General features: G+C 41.3%; 1 protein-coding gene across 2 annotated transcripts in view; it reads right to left on the reverse strand.

Annotated features, from left to right (window-relative positions):
• The window catches only part of CERS6 (ceramide synthase 6), a 145,113-nt gene that overhangs the window by 63,868 nt on the left and 58,631 nt on the right, over nt 1-22,614 (reverse strand). For both annotated transcript variants that reach the window (XM_075609160.1, XM_075609159.1), the window contains exon 4: nt 1,287-1,344. In XM_075609160.1, coding sequence (XP_075465275.1) covers nt 1,287-1,344 — 58 coding nt within the window. The remainder of the gene's footprint in view (nt 1-1,286; nt 1,345-22,614) is intronic.

Genomic DNA, 22,614 nt, shown 5'->3' on the forward strand with positions numbered 1-22,614 from the left:
AGTGGATTTCACTGTACGTGCTTAGCATATGTAAACACCTAAGACTAGACTGATTACTTGATAAATTGCATACAGTATAATGTCCATTAAGGCATAAAGGAAAGCAATGCTGTGTAAGCATGAAAAATCCTTCTCATGGGATGACAGTTCATGCTAACACAAAAGATTGTTTTGACAGCGAAACAGCAGTTTGTTAGCAGAGTTCCTTCTTAGTAGTCTTTTCTGTATTTATACCTTATCAAAAATGTACAAAAATACAATTTGGCACATGCAAATTTGTTTTACATGTGTAGGGTTCTTCAGGCCTTTATAAACAATGAAAAATTACAGATTCTCACTGCATGTTTGCTGAAATCAGAATAGGGGATGGTTGTTTCCTAAAGCGAGTGGTAATAGTATACCCCAAACTACCAGCTAATGATATCAACATATCTTGTATCACCTGCCAAAATGTCATAAAATAATACATAACGATAGGTGCTCAGTATACAGCGCTCCTGGCAGACGGTGCAAAGAGTGTGTGCATGCCAATATGCAGGATAGTGAAACGAGTAGAATATTTATTCAACTATGTCAAGTGTAAAATAATCCATAAAATTAAAGATATTATATACTCAAAAAATGATATAGAAAACATTGAATCTACCGCACTCTCTCTACAAAAAAAGAACAGCAAACAAGCACCTTATCTCTCATACTTAGAGGAAAGCCCCTCTATCTGCCCCTGACATGAAAACCGGAGAGCCTAATCAGCATCTTGCATTCAGACATATCCAACAAAGATAAGTCAAGCGGAATTAGAGAAATCTAGGAGTGGGCACTGTAGCAAGCATCGGAAGAAATAACTTTAGCTAAGACCTGAACATCTACAAAACAATTCCTAAGAGAAAGAGCAGAGAGTTTATATAATGGTGCATATTGATTGGTGGTATTAACAGTAGTGTAACCATCGCGATGAGGACAGTATGTCCTAGGTATTACGATCAAATAAATTAACATGAGATTGGAGATAGATGCACAAAAACATCAATCGGGTACTTTATGCATTCCAAATCCTTTTGAAATGAAAGGACGGATGTAGTTGCTCAGCAACTATCTTATTTTAAAATACGTTTTAGACTAGAAGCCAATAAATTGCATCAAATAACGTATTGCAAATGATTGTTTACAGTTCATTAGCAGGTCACTGCTTAATTGAATGATGAAATCAGTATTGCTAAAAAATAAATAACCATGCATATTTCGAGAAGAAATCAAAATATGGCAAATTTCTGTAATGTACATACCTTTTTCAGGAATCGGACTCCATACGTAAATATATAAATGTTAAATGTAAATTTCCACCTGCAGAAAGTACAGTAAATAATCTGTAAGTCGTGGGAGGTACAGATTTGACAACGTACCTTAAAAAGAAAATACTGTATAAAGCATACATGAAAAAAAACAGTGTACCAAAGCATATCTAAAACGCATTCTTTAAGTTGTAATGGTGTTGAATATAAATTATAATACAGTTGTTTTATGTGCATTATATTAAACCCCACAATACTCATGTATGACTTGAGTTGATTTATACTATAGCTAACTAGAACCATCAGGTACAGTGAAATAATTGTAATGATAATGTCTCTGTAGAACACCGTTAAAATAGGAACCATGTACATACATCCCCCAAAGAAAATGCAACATTTTGCTGTGACAAGTAATGCTTTGAAAATGTTCACTAAAAATAGTATATCGTATATTGGTAAAGTAATAGCTTGTAAAGTATGTACAGTATATATGAATGTCTTTATTTATATAGCTACATTAATGTACATAGCGCTTCAAAGGCTGAGGCTGAAAATATAGTGATGCAAACTGGAGCATTGTTTTAAAGACATGTGCAAATTGGGTCATTTTGACTCTGTGCCACAGTACCATGGTGTTCTGCTCCAATTTTGTTCCACTTGCACCAGTGAGCATTTTGGGGAGTGAACAGGAGTTAGGGGAGGAGATAGTGTGCAATATTGTAATGAGATGCAACAATAGATCTGCACCAAATGTAAAAAAAAAAAAGTATTAAAAAGGCCTGTGCAAATTGACAGAAGAAAACCTTTGCTCGTGGATTTGAAGCAAATTGCATCATATTGATACTTACAGATGCACCGGCCATTATTTTAACAAATCACGCATGTATACCTTGGAATACCCATGTCATGGCGCGGGATTGCTTCCAACCGTACCGCCTTAAGACGCGAGTGCATAAAATGGATTTTAGTGTTGTGGCTTTTAAACACCTGAAATTGACACAGTAGCACAGTACTGTACACATTACAATTCATTCATTTCTTTGCATTTAATTGCACACAATCCATGAAATTCAAACAAAGCAACTGCGATAAACACGTGTGCCTGGGGTGATTGGCCGCATTCATGCCGCGTGGAATACAGAAGCGCACACGAAAACGGCGCCGTGATTTCTTTAAATAATGGCTGCTGCAGCTGTATCCCTGAAAGCCAATTTAAAGTGGCAATATCTCTTCTCTATTTTTCCCCTAACTTTTGAAAGGGTATAACTCCACATTCCTGATGGTCTTCCACAAACATTTTTTTAGACCATTCAAAGTGGTAGAGTACACTTAAAAAAAATAAAAATCTGCTGCTTCGGGCAGGAATACAGGGGATCCCATAGATAATGGCAGATGAGAGGAAACGTTAGTGAGAGATTCAGTAAGCTTCGGTACATGTTATCACGCAGCAATCCCCCATAAAGTGCTATTCAATTCAACAGCAGTTAATGCAGGATCACAGGCCTAGATGCACAACGGGTGATACACTTTAGCACGGCCTCCCATTGAACTCTTTAGTGAATATGGGCGTGTGCAAACCTGCATCTTAGTTTAGTTTAGTTTACTGTTAATTCCAATTTTACAAGGCTACTGCCCTCAATTATGAGGGGGAGAAAATACTCAGTGACGATGAGACATGCGTGGGAGATGAAATATCAATACTAGAAATACAGTAGTGGCAATCCCTAAAACTAAACTCAAACTAAATAAATCGTTCTTAAGATCATGTTGGGAAAAAAAACTCTAACTAGAATTGATTTTGAGTGAGATTGCACCTTTAAAAGAATGTTTACTGCAATAAATAGAATGATGGATGTTAGCTTTCGTTTTAAGAGGAAATAACTTTAGTTAAAATATATAAATAACTCAAAACCTATGAAATGTTATAAATCCGTCATAGGCTGACTCCTTGCTTTCCTCTTTGCTGCAGTTTTAAACAGTTCTCTAGTAATGAATGTTACATAGTCACTTGAGACCATGGAGGTTATTAAATTGTGATAGTGCTGATCAGGGAATGCAATGGGAGTTTCCATGCGATAGTGCCCCAGTCAGCACTATTGTGGTTTAATAAGTTACCTCCTGAATGTGTTCTAAATCTGCATAGTCAACATTCAGAAACGTTACAATTAAAATGTACTAGTGCAGAAAAGCCAACAAAATACAGTATTGCTCTGTAACACAAAGCATTGCACCACTCTACATAATGTAATGTGCTTGCTTAATTATAGTAGCTAAAATGTACAGCTTAATGAGTATTAATTGCTTGTTCTATCTATCTTATGTGTTTTTTATTCCTATGTTTAAGCATAACAATCTCCTTCTGCTAGAATACATTAAGGTCAAATAGGAAATTACTGAACTTTTTAATTGGAGGTTCTGTTTCTGTGATCAATTCATACCAGACTCAGATATTCACAAAATGCTTGTAGTATGAAATATGCAGTGGTTGACAAATCACCCAAAAAGCTACTCGCCGAACCAAAAAATCTACTCGCCACCTAGTCCCGCTCCCAATCCCGCCCTGCTTGGGTTCGGCCATGAGGAGGTCGCCACGGGGTCAAATCCAGTCGTCACAGGCCTGTATTTTAATGGATTTGTCGAACACTGGAAATATGAATATTCGGGAACCTGTGTACAATCAGAGTACAGGTCTGTATTTCTATACTATATGCTATACTAGTTAATGACATAAGAAACACAATGTTTTAATTATTTCAATTTTGATTTTGAGCAATTCAATAAAAGATATATATTTCTGGGGCTCCCTTTGATACTACTAATCCTACTTTCCTAAACACTGTTTTTTTGCACCATTTTCCAATACTATTACTGATGTGCTGTACAGCAGGGCTCCTCAACTGACGGTCCATGGGCCAAATCGGCCCGGACCTTTACGTTCCCTTGGTCTCTCTGCTCCTGCTAATTTCATACAAGTTGTATAGGCAGCCAAGTGCAGTTTTTCACACTAAAACTTTCTTGTAAGTTAAGCTAATGTAAATATGCACAATGCAGATGTTACAAATGCTTGCAAAATGTTGAAATATAATAATTTTAACGTTTTTAAATGCATCTAAAAGGACATTACAATAAGGTTGCGGCCTTTCTACTACTAAATGCTTTCTGATCTGGTCTCTCAGGAGAACTGGTTGAAGAGCCTTGCTGTAAAGTACAAAGCCCCAAAATATATGGTCACAGGGTTAGAATAGCATGGAACCAATGGGATTCTAAGGAGGACAGTAATCAAACAAAACGAAAGCAGGCAATAGCTCTTTCAATAAAATATATATGATTGATTGCCTTAATCATAATATGAATATAGCTGAAAATGCATTTAGGACATTATTACTGCTTTAAGTAATACACTGGCGACACACTTTATTCGAGCTCGGCTAGTCCCACGAATTCGGGTATACCCGGATGTATTGAGGTTTGTGACTGTTTTCTGCCCGAGTGCATTGAGTTATTTTCCAGGCAGGGATTGAAGCATTTTATTCCCGCTGGCTGCAATACTGCACAGTATATATATATATACTGCATTACAATTCATGAATTTATGCCATCTGGTAGACACGCGAAGCATTGCAGCCTATTAAATCCTAATCATTATCATTTAACAGATCAGCCGCCCATCAGCCAGGCATGAACCCAGGCTGGGAAGGCAAATGCAACGGGGCTTGTCAGAGGTGAGGAGCGGCGCATTCCAGGTATCTGCCAGGTACATACTGGGTATTTGCTCGAATAAAGTGTGTCGCAGCAGTACTTCACTTTTGTAATCACATCCCAAGGACAGTACAAACGACACACGGTCATCCCTTAAGGTTGGAGGAAAGGAGATTTAACTAGCAACAAAGTAAAGGGTTCTTTAAAGTTAATACTGTATGTGGAATTCATTAGCCATGGAGACTTTGATGGTAGATACAATAGATATCTTCAAAAAAAGGTTTGGGCATCATTTTTAGAAAGGAAAGATATACCGGGATATACCAAATAAGTAAACATGGGAAGGATGTTGATCCAGGGAGAAATCTGATTGCCATTATTTGGAGTGAGGAAAGAATTCATTTTTCACCATATGAGACAGTGTTGGATGATGTTTCACTGGGGGTTTTTTTGTTTGCCTCTGGATCAAAATACTGTAAATATAGGATAAAGTATCTGTCGTCTAATTTTAGCATAGGTTGAACTTGATGGACATACACTGGCGACACACTTTATTCGAGCTCGGCTAGTCCCACGAATTCGGGTATACCCGGGTGTATTGAGGTTTGTGACTGTTTTCTGCCCGAGTGCATTGAGGTATTTTCCAGGCAGGAATTGAAGCATTTTATTCCCGCTGGCTGCAATACTGCACAGTATATATATATATATATATATATATACTGCATTACAATTCATGAATTTATGCCATCTGGTAGACACGCGAAGCATTGCAGCCTATTAAATCGTAATCATTATCATTTAACAGATCAGCCGCCCGTCAGCCAGGCATGAACCATGGCTGGGAAGGCAAACGCAACGGGGCTTGTCAGAGGTGAGGAGTGGCGCATTCCAGGTATCTGCCAGGTACATACCGGGTATTTGCTCGAATAAAGTGTGTCGGTGCAGTATGTTCTTGAACACTTTTTTCGGGAGCCAAATTATGTCCTGCAGCTCTACTGGAGCGCAGCAGGCCTTTTCCAGTTCTACCCATCGCCTTAGGCTAGGATGGGTATGCCAAAGGGTAATTTGGGACAATTGGGCCGCTCTGAAGTATGAGAACAAGCAGGGTACCAGGTATACTGTTGTAATATTCCTAGATCTGATTAAAAAAACTGTTCACTGTCCCAAGGTTCAACAAAGAATCCAGTCGCTCTTCCTTCTCTGCTGCACCTCCTCCGTTCCTCTCCTCACACATAGCACGGCAGCATACAGGCTCTCTCGCACAGCTGCTAGTGCTGTCAGAAGCTAGCAGGTCCTAACTAGTAATGTTTCTTCCACAACTTGTATAGCTTCTGCTAAGGTAATTTTATTTGGCTTTTATTTAGTTTGTAGTTAAAATCACTGTCCCTCCCCCACTTCTCTTCTCCACCTCCCCTTCACCCACCTCTCCCCTCCCATCTTCCTCCACTCCCCTCCTCTTCTCTCCCTCCACTCCCCCCATACCCTCACTTCTCCCCCCTCATCCCTTTCCCCTCACCTCCTCCCCCCTACCTTCACCCCCTCTCTCTCCCCCCTCACCTCTCTCCCCCCACCTCTATTTCTCCCTCCTCCACCTCTATCTCCCCCCTCTCTTCTCCCTTCTCCCACCTCACCTCTCTCTCCTCCCCCCTCACCTCTCTCCTCCCCCCTCACTTCTCTCCTCCACCCTCACCTCTATTTCTCCCCATCACCTCTCTTTTCTTCCCCCCACTCACCTCTCCCTCCCCCCCACTCACCTCTCTCTCCTCCCCCCACTCACCTCTCTCTCACCTCCCAACCCCTTCACCTCACTCTCTCCCCCACAATCCCCTCATATCTCTCCCCCCCTCACCTCTCTCCCATCCTCACCTCTCCCTCCATCACCTCCCTCCACTCTAACCCCCTCACCTATCTCTCTTCTCCCATCCTCCACCTCACTCGCCCCTCTCAATCCCCCCTCACCTATCTCTTCTACCCCACCCTCACCTCTCTCTCCTCCTCCTACCTTTCTCTCCTCCCCCCTTCATCTCTCTCTCCTCTCACCCCTCTCTCCTCTCACCCCTTCATCTCTCTCCTCTCTCCCCTCATCTCTCTCTCCCCCCCCCACCTCTCTCTCTTCTCTTCCCTCTCACCTCTCTCTCTTCTCTCCCCCCCTCCCCCTCCCTCGCCTCTCTCTCCTCCCCCCCTTCATCTCTCTCTCCTCTCACCTCCTCATCTCTCTTTCCTCTCACCCCTTATCTCTCTCCCCCTCATCTCTCTCTCCCCCACACCTCTCTCTTCTCTCCCCCACACCTCTCTCTCTTCTCTCCCCTCTCTCTCCCCCTTCCCCCTCGCCACCTCTCTCTCATCTCCCCCCCCCCCCCCCGCACTCACCTATCTCCCCTCTCATTTGCTACTTTACTTCTTTTTCCTACACAGGTGCATCAGCGTAGTTCCGATTTATATATCTATACAAAAGTGTCTATTTTATGAAAAAAGCCTACATTTAGCCTATAATAGTAATAATCCCCTCAGAACAGGGCATTACTGGCCAATAATGCCCTGGCTGGGTTAAAGTGCCTCGGCTTCACCTCGGGCCTTCAACTTTTCCAGCCAGGGCATTATTGGCCCTGTTCTGTTCGTCGGGATTATTACTTAAATATAACTTTTTACCTCTGTTTATTTAACGTAACGATGTATTATCAACATAACTCTGTGCCCAGGACATACAATACTCGAAAAGAGAGGTAACTCTCAATGTAATATTTCCTGGTAAAATATTTGATAAATAAATAAATTAGGACAATTGCTCCCGTGTTTTTTTTTTTGATATAATAATACACTTGCATGCTTAGTAACAGATTTGTTTTTTTAAATTCGGTTGACATTGTTAAATTTGCCTGGACTATGAACACAAACTGCACTAGACAAAGTGTCACAATGTGTTTGTAGTAGTTCAACAGAGGTGCCAACATTTTACAAATGTTCGCACCTTTATTGGCTAATTTTTAGAGGAAATGGATTATACTTAACATACTTGAATGTTGCATTCAATATAAAAAAAAAGTTAAAATTAGTGAGCCGTACACTGTTATCACATTTGTGGCTACTTACTCTACATCTTTGTGTGACACACACTAGAATGATTTACCATGATCACTGATAATATATAAAGTATTACAGAGAAAGCCCACAGCAAAAGAAAAACTCATTAAAATAAGCAGAAAGTGGTTAGTAAGGAGTTCCGTGTGTGTTTTGTTATATGTACTGTACTGCCCTACAATCCGCGGTGTGTTGATTAGCTTACCCAACAATTATAATACTTTACAAACGTTATATTATTATAATATTTTACATTTGCAGATGAAACATTATACCAACATTCAAATTTTAACACTTATCGCTTCAACATTATACTAGATTGATTACGTGATGCTGCTGTTCTAGCAGATCAATCGATGCTAAACACATACATTTCACTGGCATTTGCAAAAATGAACAACGAAGCCTTGTTTATTTAATTTCACAGCATTGTTTGGGGCACCAATAAAATAAGAGTAATGTAATTAAAGTGAGCAAAATGCTGCAGAACATATCTGGCCAGTACGTCTGCTGTATATGTGTTAGTGGCATTTTTTTCTTTCATTTTAACTTGTGGATACAGAAGAAAACCTATTGCAAATTGTTTAAAAAAATACTTTATCTGCCAAACTGCAGCCACATTCCAGTGCTCTGCAAGTTACAACCTTGTGTTGACATATATGAATGAAAGCGCCTGAACTGTACTGCTACGAGCAATCGTTTTATTTTGTCATCCTAATTTTTTAAGTATCTTTTAAAGCAGCAATATCCATCACTGACATGTATTTTTCTCCTAAAACTGTAAACCCCTTTGATTTAAGCACAGGTAAAACAGCAATAAATGTGTTATCCAAATGCAGATATGGTAAGCAGTTTTTGAATGAAAACTGGTTTTATGTTTAGCAAATACCCACTGAACAGTAGTGAAATAATAGCCCCTTTACTGTAATAAGGTCTGCAATTAATATGCTCTGCAATGAATGGAAGTCACATCTCCTGCATTTAAGGGGTTGAAAACAAAATATGTTAAATTTGTTATTCTGCAGTGCTATCCACTACTGAATATAATGTAATATCAATAAAGGGTGCATGGTTCATTTAGCAGTCTTGTTACCAACTTCATGGTTCACACATGAAATGTAATTTTATGTTAAGTTCATGAAGTCAGTGTCATTTAACAAGGAAGATGTAATCAGTTTGAGCATCCAACATCCAGAGTGGATGTGTTTTAATTTAATAGACTAGTAAAAATGTTTCTTAATTATCACACTATTATATTGTGTTAAAAAGCTTTTTATTGATGTAAAATTGTATTTCTGCCCTCAAACTTTTTATGTGATTTTCTGTTCATGTCATTTTGACATAATGTTAGAAGCCTTTATAATGTTGGTTATTATGCTGGCCTTTCTAGATGGAAAGATTACATTAAAATTGTGTGGCTTTGATTTTAGCTCCACAATTATATTGGTTATAACAGTAATTTTAAAACCACTGTGCAAATAGACAATGCTTTTACCTTCAACGTGTGTCCTATTATGCTCTAGCTGCACCTTCACTGCTTTAGTGCATTACTATTCTCTTCTAATGAAGGGTTTTAATGTATACAACTGATGGTAGGGGCAATGCGGCTCTCATAATAAAGGTCAAGCCCAGTCATTGCACTTGTCTGTCCTGTATGCAGGATTTCACATTTATATTCATCTTATTGTGGCTCATCTGGCCAAAACATGAATGTTATCATCTATCTGTGAATCTTTATTCCATGTAAATTGAAAAATGTATATTTCTTTGTCCCCTTGGTGTGCTAGGCTGGTTATACACTTACCTAGTCTGCACACCAACGGGTCCGGGTTTCATTTCTCGAGGAGGGGGCGGTTCAATGCTGGGGACAATGTGAGAGTGTGGATGGGTGGTAATCATGTCTGGGAGACTTTAACTCAAAAAGCAGAACCTTTGTCTATTCCACACACTGAGGTGCTCATCTCTGCAGGAGATATCCGACCGGCCAGGGGAACTGTTGCTGTGTATGAGACCCGAAGGTGCTGTTCTGAATGGTTTGTCTGAAATCCCTGCTCTCACTTAAGCCCGACCCTGTGGGCTGTCCTTGCTGCATGGTTATGCCCCCAGCCCAGATTGGCCCATTGCAGGTGAGCCCTTGCTCTGAGATTAGCCGGTGCACAGCATCCGCACTGTGATTGGTCCAGACCTCGTTTTGATGCTTTTCTATGGGAGCGGGAATCTATGTAAAATGAAGCCGATTTGGGCTCAACAGTTCTTTCCTGAGTCAGCGTGTAAGCTGGCTAAGCGGTGTGCTCCGAGTTTTGCCAGGAGACACATCAGAACGAGGCTCATTGCCTATTTGAGCAAGAAATTAAAGCTTGCTCTGTACACTGGGAATTTTGTCTGGCTTGTGTGTGTAACGGGTATTCCCTGTGAATACAGACGCTACTACAGTACCTGCTGTGTAACCTGTGTGGCTCTCAGGAGCCTAAGCCTCCGCTTGGGGAGCCTGGGGTACATACATATAATACGATCTCGTGGTGCAACGCCTCCACCTGGGAGGGATCCCAACGGAGTGGGAGGAGGCCCTCACAGGAAACAATCACATTAAGCAAAAATATGTGAAACAGAACTGTTTTACTGCATAGCATGTACGTATTCATAAATCAACAGGTGTCCCTCTCTAGAGGAGACACTGACTACTGCGTCTCGCAGGACGCTCCCACCTACACGGGTGCTCCCACCCCGTGTCCAATAACCCCACACAATATGTCCCGCACCCTTAAAGGGAGATATGTGTGACTGCGCAGCCACTAGTCCTGTATTAACAATATATGTAGGATCGTTGGTGCACTTGTTGATATGATACCTGCCCGGGGCTCCCACCCCGGGTTCCGCAGACTACGACAGGGATTCCGCCCGATCCGACGTCGTCCTCCGCACCGCGTTGGGTGAATTCCGGCGTGGATAATATCACCTTAGTCTCAGTGTCTTTGGTGGCGTTCTGAGCCCAGAACCCACCTCGCAGGGCTGCACGGCTTCAGCGCTGTGTCCCTGACAATCCAAATAGCTAATGGGGCAGTGTCCCTATCTAGGGCCTGTCCCTATAGCACTACAAGCTACACAGTAGCTCAGGACCTAACTGGGACCTAGGGGGCTGCTGGCCTAATGCAGTGGGTCACTGACCCCTGCACTCACCTCCTTCCCCTAGCTTGTCCTGGTCCTGCCTAAACGTGCTGCTCAAAACCCCGTGAAATGTATCTATTCTCCTCTGCAGGGAGATGCTGTAGCCCTATTGGCTCCCTGGGGTCACGTGGGGCGCTCCTGAAGCTCATGGGAGATGTAGTCCCTGCTGTGAGCCCTCTGCTGATTGGCCGTGCCGTTAGCACGATCACTGCGCATGCACAAACACTCTAGGGGCCACCGCCCCTACCTGCCGCACTGCGCATGCGCGAGGATCGATATGGCGGCGCCCTGCCTTGTCGGGCCGCCACGGAGTCTCCGGCGCACCGGAGCGCTCCCTGCTCGACCCCCCCCCCTCAGAACCTCCGGCGGGTCTGCCGCTTGGCGCCGGCAGCACTCGCCATTGCTCCCGACACGGAGGTAACGAGGGGGGGTCACCGAGCAGAGGGGGACCCGGCTACATGTGTCTTTGAGGAGCTTTGCGGGGATACCAAGGATGAGGCTTGCGAGCAGGACATTAGGAACTGCTATAGTTCGAATAGCATCCCTGAGGTCTGGAAGACCTGAAACCCCTGCAGACGTGGATGTATTCCTGGGTAAGTCTACCGCAGCGGCACCGAGCCCTACTTAGCTAGAATTTCTCCCGTAAGCTCTTTTTCATACTTGTGTGTTGCCTGTTGCTCAGGGCACAATAAAAACCCTTTATTGAAAACCTTTGTCTTGCCTGGTGCCTTGATACCGATGAATTGTCCTGTTCTCCCACGATAATAACAAATCAGCATTTGTTTTTTAAAGTGACATCCACCAGCATCCACCTATTAGTTCTTTAAGAGTATTATTTATGGAAGTGAAGACTTACTCTTTTAAGATCTGTTATTGAAAAGAACGCTATTTATTTAACCTTATGTGCTCCATGAGGATGCAAAGATGAACGGAAGTTGTTGATGACCATGTTTATTTATCCCAAGTTACAGGAGATTTTGGAAGTCAGTAGAAGGAGGTCCTTGATTTTGATAATTGAGACCACCCAGATAGCAGTGACTCAATTTATTCTCCTTCATAAAAAATGTCAAACAAATATTCATCATTTAAACAGGTGCGGGCGCCTTGGACCGGGAGCGGGTGCTGTCCCTGCTGGAGCAGATGCCCCTAACACTACAGTGACCGTATGTATGCTTGAAACCGGGAGTGGGTGTATTCCCTACAGGAACAGACATTCAAAAAACTGCAGCTATTGTGGGACTTTACCTTACTGCTGACAACAACGAAGTTGAGCTTTCCTGAAGTTCTACCAAACCAGTGATATTTATAATGGTCTGGTACTATGATATTTCTTGATGGTTTTCTTACCTGACTGATAATATGTTTCTATTTAAGTATGTGTAGTAATAACACTTTTTATTCATCTAACTTGTCAATTGCTTATGGGAGTTTGCACTTGTCTTTTCCCCTTTTCTAGTCCCTGATGTATGAGCCATCTCGTTGACTAGCTGCACCTCTCACATATGAGGCCTATAGCCCTCTAATACTTTGTTCTATCACTAATAGTTTAGAGCGCCCTATCTGTCTTTAATAGGCATATTCAGACATATTCAAGTAAGGCTGAAGGAGTAGCTCAGTGGTAGTAACAGATTTTGTAGTTGAACGCGGTTTATACTCAGTGTCAGTTCTTCTTGTGACCTATTGCCTCATTTTAGTTACCTGTGCCACTACAATTAACTGTGGGGGATACCTGTCTGATCACTCATGTGGTTTATCTTGACAAATTCTCATGTGGGCTACTCTATACAGGCAAGCCCTTAAACGGCCTAAAAGATCGAGAAGCAAAGTATAAGGCTGTGGATATAGTAGGCGAGTGAGTGCACAGATGGTGCGCATGGCATTGCACGCACCTGTCCCAGAGGCGATCCGTGGCCTATGGGATGGGGGAGGGAGACGCGACGGGGAGGCATGTCGAAGACGTGCCTGTGGCATCATGTGAGCGGTTTGCCCTCATTGGCTGAACCGCTCACGTGACCTGGCCGTCGCACGACAAAATCTAATTATTTTGTCTGCCCGGGAATAACGCGTGCGGTTGCGCTTCAGCGTCTGCACGCTCTATTGCCTTCCTCATTGAGGTATGGCATTTTGTTCACACCGTGCGTGACATCGTGCAGACTATGGACGCGGCCTAAGACCAATGTCAGCACTAAGGCGAATTTTATATTTCGGTAGCAGATCAATTCAGGGCAATGGGCCATAACCAAGGCCAGTTATATACCAAGTGATAGATCATCATATTCTAAACTTAACCAGACAGCCTCACCAAAATTGAAACAGCAGTATAAAGATCTCTGTGCACAGGGACGAAAGGAATACCGATATTACTAAAACACAGTAAAGAACAACATGTCCTCAGCACTCAAACGTAGAAACAAGATAAATGGGACTACAGCACTACCTAAAAAATAATCATGAACATATATCCACAAATCCGATTTAATTTATATTATACAGGCATATAATATCACAGCGCAGGGAAACCATGAACAGTAGTAAAAAGACAAAAGGTGTCGCATGGAGTATAAAAATATAATAATTATCCACCGTTGTAGGTAGCCAAGGAGCAGGGCCTAGACAAGTGAGCCAAAACTGTAGAGGAAGATAGATCCAATGACATCCCGAATGGAAGTTAAAAAAATGGCTAAGAAGCTAAATACCAACACAAAAGAAAGAGAGAGGGGAAAAAACACTGAAGCCTATAAAGGGAAACTTTGTCTAAATACTGTCTTTTTTCTTTAGACAGAGTTGCCCTTTATAGCCTTCAGTGTTTTTCCCCCTCAACGCAGACTGCTCTTCTATCAACGGAGGTGCCAGGGTTTCGAGTCACGTAGAGGACCCACCCCAGGATGGCATTGAATCTGAAGAATGCCATCGGGCCTGGATTTAATTTTCCTGTTGGTTATTTTTGTACCATCGGGCAGGGATTCATTTATAATGCTTTGAGGGTTCATTAATTTTAAACTTTGCCATCAGGCCAGGATTCTTTTCAGGGTTTTTTTTAAAATATTTTTATTGGACATCTGGCTTTATCAAAATCCTGGTTTAATAAATTAAAAAGTTATGGTTGGACATCAGCCCTTTATTGGATGTATGTCTCAGTGACCCTGAGGATGACGAGGACGGCCTTCAACCCGGCAGGGGCAAGTAATACATGTATTTATTTAGGGGGTACATTGACTGTCACTGTGGCTACCTAGACCCCCCTTGAGGGCCTACTGTAAGTTGCCACAGTGACAATGGATTCAAATTCTAGTTTGTATATGGTGTGTTTTTTTGTTTTTTTTACATGTATTACTTTGTAATGTATTTCATGTAATGTATTTTATGTATTCTATGGCCAAAATCCCTATTAGCCACATATGGCTAATATACCTATAGGTCATTACCGTAGGGGGGGAGGGGTGGTTGGGGTGGGGATAGGTGAATGGGTTATGGGGATAGTTAGGGGTTGTATCACTATGACATACAATGGATAGTTAGGGTGTTTTTATTAACCCCTTGTTACCATAGTGGCCGTGAAGGCATAAATAATGCATGCCTTCAGGGCCACTATATCTTCCAAGGGGTTCATTTAATTTGTTGAAAATTGGAAAGGAAGATGCTGGTATATATCAATGCAATATAAATCTGACATCTTCCATATCCTTGTGCATGAGATTATTATTTTATTTTAGCCTAATTGGTAGCACAGGAATCATTATTTTTTATCTTCCATATCCTATAGATAATGCCACGTTAGCCATATGCAAATGAGTGGACTAACAGACGTTTATTTTGCATCTCATTAGCGTGGAGGATGCCCTTTAAACTTGGCGAAAATAACATCTGCTCAGGATTTTGGGAACAATAGTTATTAGCACAAAAGTGATGGCATTCTTAGGATCTACCCATAGTAATGTATTTTCACATTCACCAGTTCCCTATCAGAACATCCTTGCACATAACCTTCTTTTTAAGAATCCTATTAGAGTATGGTGAGAGTGGGTTTGAGTATTTTAGGGGCTCCATGAGCAGCTCTCAACTGCAATTTGTGTTTCCCCCAACATGACAGCTCTAGGGATACTCCATGGTTAAGTTCAATGATAAGGGCATCATGCACTAAAGTCTGATAGAAAAAATCGCCAGGGCTTTTAAATCGCCATTTTTTGACAGCATTGCTGTCATGGTATGCAGAAAGCCCTGAATACCAGTGATAGCAACATTTCAACAAGTGGCGAGTAGCTGGCGCTGAGATGCTTGGCCCTCTGAAAAGGGCCCACCCGGCGAGTTGTTTCTGCTGCAGAGAGAGAGAGAGCAGCAGTCAGCCATTGTGCCATACAAAATAATTAATATAAGAAGTTGACAAAATGTTTTATCTTTGAATTTAAAAAAAAACGGAGGGTTCAGGGCTCTACGGATTGAAAGAATTTATTATATCAAATACACAACGTTTCAACCATCAAAAAGTGGTCTTTCTCACTTGAGAAAGACCACTTTTTGATGGTTGAAACGTTGTGTATTTGATATAATAAATTCTTTCAATCCATAGAGCCCTGAACCCTCTGTCTTTTTTGCTGACTTTGGAGTCTGTCTTTCACAGGGACTCCCCTGGATCAGGAGCACCGGTAACAGCAAGTATCAGTTAGAGTTTTCAGTTTTTGGTGTGCAGCATTTAATTTGTTTTTTGCTATTATCTTTGAATGTGACACCATGTTGTGTTTACTGTCTGTGCACCAATGTGCTATAATTATAAAAAGGGCAATTTAATAAGGAATCTTTAAGAATGTGTTTCACTGAAAATCAGTTTTGCGTCATTATTATGTCCAGGAATACCCCTCTCAAGCGATTAGATGTAGGTTCTACTAAATACATTTTAAAACCTGCAAACTACGGGAATATCCCAAAATGTTTTCACTTTGGCAAAAATGCAGCTACATGTATCTATAAAAACGTCCTATTTGAATGGGGGGGGGGGGATTATTTTAAGCAAAAATTGTAGAATGGCATCACACTAAATCAAACTGTAATAAAATGATGATTAATAAGCCTGTAATTTTTACGAGAAATTGCAATTGAAATTGAATAGTGTTCATATATTTTAATCCTAAAGTGACATTGTGCTGGTAAAGATAGCAGAAGCATTTAATAGTGATAGAAAAATGATTGAGATATAAAATGGTAAACAGAACATTTCACTCATTAATGTTTATGCATCACAAAGCAGATGCCCAAAACTCTTAATAGCAACAGAAATTGAGATTTGCAAAGATATTATTGCATTTTATTAATTATGTTTAATGGCTGGTAAGATAATTTTCCATCCAAGTGTGAATTATGAAGTTGTTTAGCAACAAAAATGCCAACAGATAATCAACTAAGCAGCAAATTTCTGTTCCAACAACTTTTCAGCTGCAATGACAGCTACAGATTTGTATGCACTTGGATTCTCGTGTGGCCCCTATTTAATCTAGCAAAGAGTGAGGTTATACAGGCATACCCCATATTAACGTACGCAATGGGACCGGAGCATGTATGTAAAGCGAAAATGTACTTAAAGTGAAGCACTACCTTTTCCCACTTATCGATGCATGTACTGTACTGCAATCGTTATATACGTGCATAACTGATGTAAATAACGCATTTGTTACAGGCTCTATAGTCTCCCTGCTTGCGCACAGCTTCGGGTACAGGTAGGAAGCCGGTATTGCTGTTCAGGACATGATCACAGGCGCATGCGTGAGCTGCCGTTTGCCTATTGGGCGATATGTACTTACTCGCAAGAGTACTTAAAGTGAGTGTACTTAAAGCGGGGTATGCCTGTACAGAGTTACTGATGCACCAATGTCCATACACTTGTGTAGCCTAGGCTGGTCCAGTCTGCCTCTCTGCCTCCTGTCATGTAAGTCCTGATAGCTTCAGGCTATGACAGGTCCGTTGTAGGGGCTTTTGACCCCCCTCCTGCTACTCTCTGAGTGACGGAAGAGGCTATGACTGGTGTTTGTGAGCAACCAATAGTGGTACAGACACTAGGCCCTCCCTTTCCTGATCTCAGAGAGGAAGTGCCTAACATTTAGTCAGTCCTAGTCTGGAGGTTGAAGAGACTGGTAGGGCTGTGAGCCTCTCCCATCGGGGATGAGCGTGCCCCCCAAGGGCTGGGGGAACATCTGATTGATATAGAGGACCCTATACTACCAAGGGGATCCAGCACTATCCACAAGACTGAATCCTAGGAAACTCTGCAACACTGTATCACCATCATGTGCAGTGACTGCAAGAATAAATCCCTGGTTCATTTATATATCTGTCTGAGTGACAGTCCTTGAGCAGATGGAAGGAATGTTGTGGTGGGCGCTGATCTCTGGAACCCTGGAGCCCACTACAATTGGAAGCGCTAGCACCTGGAAGAATCTCAAGGATCACCAAAAGCCTGTCCTGGTCCCCATCATATCGCAGACCACTCAGATCTCCTGACCCTAACAGGTATACCTCAGCACCACATTAGCAGTATCTCCCAGAGGGTGGGGGAAACAGTGCTACACTTGAATAGTAGTTGATGCATTAACTGTCGCACAAGCAATATTTGGCATTAACTTGATGCATGAAACTCACAAATGATATTGCGCTTCTGTGTGCCTACAGCATGTAGAAACCTTTTTCTACTCAATGTGCAGCGTAAGCATCACAAATGTTTTTTAGTCAAATATATTGCCGCAAATAAATGGGAAAGCACGTGACACAGATGTAAACATTATGTACTTAAAGGCGCAATCAACGTGGGTCGTTTATTTTAAAAATGTTTACCTAGAGTGAAGAATGGGGTTTCCAGAACTCCAGACCCCAGCATGGGGTCTCCAGCATGGGGTCCTCCTTAATTTCAGCTCCGGGGACCCCATGCTTCCAGAGATACTTACGTCTGAAGGGGGTGACAGTATCCCATGCAAGTTTTAAGCTCCCGCGTCACATGGGCCAATAGGAAGCCGAACCAGATGACGTCATGGCTTCCTATTGGCCCGCAGGACACAGGAGCTTTGAAAAACAGCCATTGTGTGAACCAAGCTAGCGAGTCGGAGCGGCAACCGGCACCCCCTATGGAGGTCTATATCTCCAAACGCTGGGGTCCTCCAGAGCTGAAATTCATGAGGTTCAGCTCCGGAGACTCCCTGCTTCAGTCCTTTGTTAAAACAAAAAGGGGAAAGGAAAACGACTAGTGTGGATTGCCGCTAAAAACAAATTGTGTCTGTGCAGCACAAAAATAGAAGAACCTGTGTCAAAACTGTACAACGGCCCAGATGAACAAAAGGGTGCTAAGCTTTGGCATGCCTCAGCTCCCATTCATATGAATGGGAGTAAAGGTGTGCTAACACTTAGCCCCTAGTGTCGATTTGGGCTAAAATCTGTTTATAGTGTTAGCGCAGAATTAGAAGTGCTTTAAGTTGCTGTGTATTAACAAATACCTTTTTAGACACAGCACAGATGTTTCATTATATTGGTTAACAAAATGTATAATTTTCAACGTATGGTTAGTATAAATATATATATTGAAGGAATAATAATTTAGTAACCGTTATAGAATACAAAATACACATAATTCAGTTTTAATTACAATCGTATCAATCAGGTATGTGCAAAACTCACTTCAAACAACAAAGTATGCATCATCTGTACTAATGCACATACCAACCTTTATATCACACACATTTTATTAAGGTTTTTCTTCGTTTTAGCACTACAATTTCAAAGATCGTGCTAGTACTGTGTGCATTGAAGTCAGGAGCAGAGTATTTACCCCTACTAATGTTGTATTGCTATTATCTTGTATTCAACATTATATGATAATATGTACTGTATAAGGATAATATTTCATATATGGACTTTACTCATAAAGGTCTGTGTGTTAAATAAGACTATATGGACTCCTAATCCTAAACTAGTGATTCAGAACTACATTATCATGACTGCTGAAAAGGGTGATACTTCAGATACGTACAGTATGGGGTGATACTTCAGATACGTACAGTATGGGGTGATACTTCAGATACGTACAGTATGGGGTGATACTTCAGATACGTACAGTATGGGGTGATACTTCAGATACGTACAGTATGGGGTGATACTTCAGATACGTACAGTATGGGGTGATACTTCAGATACGTACAGTATGGGGTGATACTTCAGATACGTACAGTATGGGGTGATACTTCAGATACGTACAGTATGGGGTGATACTTCAGATACGTACAGTTTGGGGTGATACTTCAGATACGTACAGTATGGGGTGATACTTCAGTGTGACCTTGTTCAAATCCCTTTGGTCCACATTTAGTGCTACTGTAGGTGGTAAGGCAATGGCTGCAATGTGCCATAGAGCTTAGCATGACATTGATACATTTAACCAATCATCACTCCTGGGGTACAAACCTAGATTCAGAACTATTGAGGTGCTAGTAATTTAATGCTGTAAACGTCTGTTACATTTTATTATTAATATGATGGAGAACATTATGGGTAAAATAAACATCTAACACCATTATTTAGAAAAACACAAAAGAATCATGAATGCATTTCAGCAAAGTGTAGCCTAAATTGAAGGCTTACAAGGAATTAGGCACACTTAGGGGTCCTTATTGTACCGTATGGCACAACTGCGAATTCATAAGAACCCCATCTTTGTTGAGCAGGCATTTGACACACTGCTGTGCACTCACCGCATGTCCCATTGAGAGTGAAAGGAATTTATTCATCTTCCATTTCAAGCCACTTATCTTCCCCTTTATTTCAGATCTCTCTCTGGCTGACAGAAGATAAGAGGAGCTCAGGAGACTGACTACTATCTCCACAGATTAAATAAATAAATAAATGATTGTTGCACTTCAGAAAAAAGTATTTTATCCAATTTCTACAATATCACTCAACATAAGATTATGTTGAAGCTAGTTATCTTAATACAAAAATAAAAAAATCTGGAAATACTGAACTCGGCTACTACCGTATGATATCTGATATTGAAATCAGTTTAGTGTAAATAAAAAATTTTATGCCCATCACTGGTTTAAGAGTCCCAACATTTTCAATGTATTTCATGACGGAGATACAGAATACTGTATTGACCTAATGATAATAAGGTCTATGTTAAACATATACTTAACATTTCTACTCGAGGGTAAAGATACCGCACCAGTAAGACATGTAAGTTGTAATTTGGAAAAGTAACAATTTATACCAGGAGTGGCAAAGTCCAGTCCTCAAGGGCCAACAGCAGGTCAAGTATTCAGGATATCCCTGCTTCAGCACAGGTGGCTCAATCATTGACTGAATCACTAATTGAGCCACCTGTACTGAAACAGGGATATCCTGAAAACCTGACCTGTTGGTGACCCTTGAGGACTGGACTTGGCCACCCCTGCTTTATGCCATTAGCATTAATTAGTTCAGCACAAAATAGTTTTCCATATTTAGACCCATACAAATACTACAAAAGCAAATACCATATAATGATAATAAAAGACATATTGGTCCATATTTACTAAGGGTATCTTATGGCATAGCATCACTTAGAAAACATGGACCATTATGTTCTCTTTAGTTGTGAGATCTGGGATGTGTGCAAATAGAGGTAGAGTTTTCACAAGCAAAAAGATGTATTAACCCACACTAGTCATATCTATACCCTAGTCACCTCCATATACGTGCCAAAAATGTTTCTAATCAACAAAATGTTTCTAATCAACATACCGCCTGCATGTCTGCAAATGTCTGTTCAACTACACCTTTTCATAAAGACACTATGCAATAATGTTAAGGATGTGTTAAATCAAATCGGTGGCAGCATTTAAGGCCCTGTACCCTTGCCCTCAGGTTAACAAAACGTATACTACACATTTGAGCTGGCAGTATGGCCCAATAAAGATAAAACAGTATATCACTAGTATGTCATGTTATTTAATTAACAATGCACTCCATCACACAAAATGTGCTATAAAACTGGACATGCCATCTGCTTTTCATAATATGGTACTACTTGATGCTCAAAATCAATTACCAAATTCACATTAGAATTGACTGAGTGCCTCTGTGCATTGGCATTAGTATGCAAACCCTTTACAATTTAATTTAATTAGACTGGGCTTGGCCCAAGCTGAGACACAAGAAATTCCTTTTTATTTGATGGATATGATGCATTTATAAGAAGCTGGTGGTCTCTATCCATCTTGCATATAATATAGCTCATGGTGCTATTAACTCTATCACTGCTGTTTGTAACATCCAGTACCAGTTCTGTTTTCAGGGAAAACATGTCAAATACAAAATACATGAATGAAGCACTTACTCTGACTCATTTTTTTTAGAGATTGAGTAAGTAACACTAAAGCCCAGGTCCACTAAGATTATTAATAATAATAATAATAATAATAATAATAATAAGTTCATAAACTCCCCAACACCCATGATCACCCCTTCCTAAACCTTCTGAAAGTCTCTCCAAAACCCTCCAAAGTCACCCACCTCACTGATACAATCACTCCCCTGTCCCCACTGTCAGACCCATCACCATGCCTCCGACAAGACCAAATCCAACAACTTGACCTCAACTCCTGCCCACCAAACAAATAAGCTCTCAATGCACCTAACTCATAGCCTGACCATAATGTTCCCACTCCTGCACACCAAAATGACATCATAACCATTACTCTATAATCGAATGTATATGTAACCCCACCATTGTTTAAGCAACAAATGTACAGCGCCGTGGATAAGGGTACCATATATGTTGTTATAAATAAATAAATTAGCCTATTCAACGTGGCACTCATTTAAATTAACATCTGTTAATCATAATGCTGTATACACTAGAGCAGGGGGGCGCAAACTTTTTTCCCTGCGCCCCCTGCCGGATGTCCTCCTCTCCGCACGCCCCACTCCCTCCTCCTCCTTACCTTGATTCCCGTCATCTGGACGTCATGACGTTACGTTTCCATAGCAACGTACTGGAAGGTTTGCCACCGCATTGCCATGGCGACGCGTCTCCAGGTGCCGGCTGAATCACGGTAAGTGAGGTTTACAGAGGCCCTGCAGCTCCCCCGGCACTTAATTTAAGTGCCTTCTGGAGGTGCGTGGGACCTCTGTAAACCCCGCGCCCCCCGCTGGTAATCTCGCGCCCCCCACTTTGTGCACCGTGCACTAGAGCCAAATAACATGATGTTTGCTAACCAGGATTTACTCCTGTTAAAACAGTTGAATTATGTTTAAGGGGCATTAGTGTTAACTTTTAAAAACATACTCAACCCTAATTTCCTAAGCTCCATTAAAGGTTAACAGAAGGAAATAATGTAATATTATTTAAGCCAGGGGTTCTCAACTCCTG

The sequence above is a fragment of the Ascaphus truei genome, chromosome 7, assembly GCF_040206685.1.
Source record: "Ascaphus truei isolate aAscTru1 chromosome 7, aAscTru1.hap1, whole genome shotgun sequence".
NCBI lineage: Eukaryota > Metazoa > Chordata > Amphibia > Anura > Ascaphidae > Ascaphus > Ascaphus truei.